General features: G+C 31.1%; 1 protein-coding gene across 1 annotated transcript; it reads left to right on the top strand.

The window, feature by feature from the left end:
* Window positions 1-1,131: 1,131 nt before the first annotated feature.
* Window positions 1,132-4,994, top strand: LOC149183556 (KDEL-tailed cysteine endopeptidase CEP2-like). The gene is made up of 5 exons (XM_089414983.1): window positions 1,132-1,567; window positions 1,873-2,120; window positions 2,527-2,658; window positions 2,764-2,814; window positions 4,914-4,994. Exons 1-5 carry the CDS (start codon window positions 1,132-1,134, stop codon window positions 4,992-4,994), a joined length of 948 nt encoding a protein of 315 aa, XP_089271109.1.
* Window positions 4,995-5,294: the final 300 nt, after the last annotated feature.

The following is a 5,294-nucleotide window of genomic DNA, read 5'->3' on the forward strand; positions in this document are numbered from 1 at the left end:
TTTCCTAGTTTTGTAATAGTGTTATCATCTGTTTACACACTTGCATGCATACTCTACTCATATTAGCACATTGGTTATTACCGAACATGTGCCCTTCTTGTTAATTTTTCTAATTAAGAATATTAATTAAATTAATTCTATTTTATAATCATGTGTGACAAATGGTGCTTCAATAGTTAATTAAAATCATATTAATTAATTAAACTAGTTTAATGGAGTCCTGAATTAATTCTATTTTATAATCATGTGTGACTCATGGTGCTTCAATAGTTAATTAAAGTCATATTAATTAATTAAACTAGTTTAATGGAGTCTTTAATTAATTCTATTTTATAATCATGTGTGACTCATGGTGCTTCAATAGTTAATTAAAGTCATATTAATTAATTAAACTAGTTTAATGGAGTCCTTAATTAATTCTATTTTATAATCATGTGTGACTCATGGTGCTTCAATAGTTAATTAAAGTCATATTAATTAATTAAACAAGTTTAATGGAGTCCTTAATTAATTCTATTTTATAATCATGTGTGACTCATGGTGCTTCAATAGTTAATTAAAGTCATACTAATTAATTAAACTAATTTAATGGAGTCCTTTTGAATGTGGGATTCATGGTTTTATTAAGTATTATTATTTGTATTAAAATCTTATTAATAAATAAACTCATAGATGTACGTACTTCACACTACATCCTTCCTAAAGTCATGAAGAGAAAATTTAAAAAAATATACTATTTTCTATCTACTTACAAGTGGGACCCATTAAAAATATTAATTAAATTAATTCTATTTTATAATCATGTGTGACTCATGGTGCTTCAATAGCTACTTAAAGTCATATTAATTAATTAAACTAGTTTAATAGAATCCTTTTGAATGTGAGATTCATGATTTTATTAAGTATTATTATTTGTATTAAAATCTTATTAACTCCACAAACAACCACTTTTAAAAAAAAAAAATTATATTTTATATTTCAAATATAAAATAAAAATATACTTAAATAAAAATAAATAAACTCATAAATGTACTTACTTCATACTATATAACACGATCCCCTTCTGCTTTATCTCCACCAATTCATATTATTTCTGTGAATTATATCGACGAGTTATTGTTTTCTTTAGTTATGGCACGAGCGACCCTGTTTCTATTTCTGTTCGTGGCAGCCTTGTGGGCTTTATCGGTGAATGCCTCTCCTGCTGGATTCACAGACAAAGACCTGCAGTCTGAAGAAACTCTGCGACTCCTTTATCATAAGTGGGTGCTTCAGCATGGCTCAACCAGAAATGCATCGGATGAGCGATTCAAAATATTTGTAGAAAATGTGAAATACATCGACTCTGTCAATAAGAAGAATCTTACGTACCATCTTGGATTGAATCAGTTTGCAGATATGACTGACCAAGAATTCGTTCGGGCCACGACCTGCGTTAAGAATAGGAGATACAGTGGAGACATGAGTAGAGTGAAGAATGGATCATTCATGAACCTGTACGCGCCACGAACTGTGGATTGGAGACTGAGTGGAGCAGTAACTCCAGTGAAGGATCAAGGGAATTGCGGTATGTATGATGAGAGAAATAGTTTCAATTAAGAAACTTTAGGTAAATGGTAGCTAAGGATCAGGTTCCATTTAGATACAATTGACAGAACATAGAAGTACTGGAAAATTTGTATAGAAAGACAGACCAGGGGATCTGGTGATGAGTAAGTTTTTGAATTTAGGAACGGAAATGTGTGGCGAACATAGTCCACACGAGATCAATACATTTTGTTATGCCAATATTCTTTTCTAAATTGCCATGCCGATATTCTTGATACCCAATATCATTTTCTAATATCATTTTCTATTTTTTTGGCCTTGCAGGAAGTTGTTGGGCCTTTGCAGCTGTAGCTGCTATAGAGGGTCATCACAAGATAAAAGGAAATAGGTTGATGACCCTCGCGCCGCAGCAGTTGCTTGACTGCACTGGCAGAAGTGCCGATTCAGCAAACGATTGCAACGTAGGGAACAGCCTCGATGCCTTCGTGTATGTCGAATTGAGACGGAATGGCATAATTAGTGAAGATTACTATCGTTACGAGGGGATGAAGCTACCGTGCGAAGACGGAGCGGTACAATAATAAGGATACATACTAAGATGGATTTGTGCATTAAGATAGTTAGATTCAGTTGAGATGGAGTTTAAATGGGTTAGGATTTGTATAGTTAGATTCCATTGAGATGGAGTTTAAATGGATTAGGATTTGGATTGGTTTTCTACTTTCTAATTATTTTAAATTTTGAAGTGGTTTTCTACTTTCGTTTATGAGAGGCTTTAACTTTTTACAACTAACCATATTCAGAATATTAAATTGTATAGACTCTATATAATTAGGCAAACAAAATATTTTAGAAATTTTGTTAAAAAATTACTAAAAATATAATTAGTTTTTTTAAATAACAATATATTATTTATAATAATAACTTCATCTAATTTGTAAGACAATTAAATCATTGTTTTGTTTTGTTTTGATATAGCTTCCTAAGGGAGTAACTATTACGGGTGTCCGGTGGGCTACTAATGAAGATTTACTCAAACTAGCAGTAGCTAGGGGACCTGTAGCTGTAGTGGTAAACTTTGGCCATCCGGATGTCAGAGCTTATACGGGTGTAAGTGGTTATGATTTCTTATATTGTTATTTTTGAGAAAAAATAAGAAAGAGATGAATAATCTAGCAAGTGTAACTAACAGAATTTTGTTTGTTTGTTGCGCAGGGAATATTTAAGGGTTATTGCGGCTCAGTGATTAACCATTCAGCTGTAGTGGTTGGATATGGAGAGGAAAACACTAGGTGTTGCAAAGAAAAATATTGGATAATAAAAAATAGTTGGGGAACGACATGGGGAGAAGGTGGATACATGAGAATTCAACGAAGCGATGGAGAAGGCAAGGGAAAATGCAATGTTGCCTATAGGGGCTTGATCCCATACTGAATTAGATGTTGATCACATTATCAAATAATGATAGCAATTGGCTTGACAAAAGTTTGGCAAATTACTATACAATAGTGTGAAAATTTACCCTTTATTTTATTAAGCATAGGTAAAATAAATTCTTAATTTATTTTGTAGAATTTTAATACTTCACTTATATTATTGTATTGCATTATTGGTAATATATTAAAATAATTTTAATTAGAAATTTTGTTGTGTTTTTGTAAATTTTAAATGGAAGTATGAAAAGAATAAAATGATGAAAACTATTCACGTCAGTTCTAAATTTAGATTTATTTTCAAAAACAAATTAATTTAGCTCTATATTTCATTTATGTATTTTTTTGTTATTTTGTTTTATTTTCAATTCATTTAAAAATATATTTATAATTTTATGACAAATAACTTGCTATTTCCCGTAGAGGTGCTATAGGGGTAGATCACAGGTAAATTTAAATTTAACAACATGTATGTGGTAGATCTCATGTAAATTTAAATTTAAATGTCTATTTACCAAATATAGATAATATATGCATAATAGTATGCAAAGAAGAATGTGGAAAATGTGTGGACATAAAAGCTAGGAAAATATGTAGTTTTTCTTGTAAAGAAAATATGTAGTTTTTCTCTTAGAATGATTACATGTAAATCTTGTGTGTTAAATGCCAAGTCACTTGTCATTTTCTTGAAAAGGGATATGTGCTTAATTGCCTTGTGATACTAGCTAATTTCTAAGTTTCTTGTGAAATAATTATTATGCATTGCATGCAGGATAGAAATAGCTAATGATGTGCTTCTAGGCACATAGATATTCATTTCTAACTTTCTGGAAGAAAAGCGTATGTTTTATATACACATAAATATAGTTTCTTTTTAGAAAAAGTGTGCATACTTCATGTATGAAAATGATGGCTTTTATGAGAGATCTCTTGAAAATAAAAATAGAGATTCTTTCCTTAAAAGACACATATGAATAGTGTTCATACAAGAACAAGAATCCATACTTGTTTCATGAAAAGATTATGTGCATTGAAGTAAAAGTAATTTGTGTTAGGAAAACACATGTCGCATGCACATAAGGGTAGCTATTGTGACATAGGAAATATGATTTGGTGTGTACGTAGAGGAAGTATTATGTTGACTTTCTTGTAAATAATAATAAACGATGTTAACTTTCTTGGAAATATTAATCTCTTGAAAAGAGTGTCTTGCTAGATGAGTTGGATTGATTTCCTGATTTTAGTGCATAAAGGGTTAAGTTAACATTGTTATTGTTTCTTGATTTTTAAGCGTAAAGATGGGTATCTATAGTAATTTCTTGAAAGAGAAGCATGAGAAACTTATGTATAGTAAGATAGAGAAATGAGGTTATAATGATTTCCTTTAAGAAAGAAGTATGTAATTTGTTACATGAAATGAAGGTAGTATTCTAGAGAAGAGAATATAGCATACATCAAAGAAGGGCTATTATGATAAGTTATGGGATGCACTAAGGAGTAGCCATTGCGTTATAGAGGTATGTTCTTTGTATGGATAGAACTATTGAGCCATATTTCTTTAGGAAAATGATATGTGATTACTTTATGCTAACGTAACTATTATCTTAGTTTCTTGTTGAATGAGATGTGTAAGTACACGAGATTTGTGTTAGCTTTCATTAGAAAGGGTATACATACGCATGCAGGAAAAGACAACAAGTTGTGTTAGTTTTCTTTACATGTTTGCAGGCATCAAAAGTAATAGCTAAAGAACTAGCTCTTTTGATAAAGTTTATGTAAATTTTCATGTAAGGAGATTATAACTGATGTTGTAGTTAGTCCCTTCAAAGGAATGCCTTAGTGTTTTTCCCTCTAAGAATATGTGCTTATGCGAAGGGAAATATTAGTTAATATGATTATTTATAATTGTAATCATGATATCAATGTTGGCAGGAAAATATTATATTTAACATTGTGGCAGGTATAGAATTAATGGTCCATGCAGATGAGTACGAGTTGTGGGATCGTACATAGATGGAACAATCATGCCATAAGGATGTAGCATGTGGCAATATGTAGGTAAAGGGTTTCATGGAAATTGTAATAGCCTTTAGCTAGTTATGAGACATTTTAATGATATTTCATTGTAATATTTTATAACAATGGATAAGGGATGGAATCCCTTATAATCCATTGAGTGAGGGGTGAAAACCCTCACGGGCGTTTAATAATAAGATTAAACGTTTGCTGGTTTTCACCCTACGGGGTTTCCAGGGTATATCGGTGTTCAATGGTGTGATTGCCTTTTGTGTCAGATTGATGGTGTTAAATCCT

This window comes from Pinus tabuliformis, chromosome 3_2 (genome assembly GCF_031772625.1).
Source record: "Pinus tabuliformis cultivar Carrire ecotype Pingquan chromosome 3_2, CPIR1, whole genome shotgun sequence".
Taxonomy (NCBI): Eukaryota; Viridiplantae; Streptophyta; class Pinopsida; order Pinales; family Pinaceae; genus Pinus; species Pinus tabuliformis.

Coding starts and splice junctions, on each gene's coding strand:
- LOC149183556 (XM_089414983.1), top strand. CDS start 1,132: ATGGCACGAGCGACCCTGTTTCTATTTCTGTTCGTGGCAGCCTTGTGG. Junction 1,568..1,872: donor GAAGGATCAAGGGAATTGCG/GTATGTATGATG, acceptor TTGGCCTTGCAG/GAAGTTGTTGGGCCTTTGCA. Junction 2,121..2,526: donor TACCGTGCGAAGACGGAGCG/GTACAATAATAA, acceptor GTTTTGATATAG/CTTCCTAAGGGAGTAACTAT.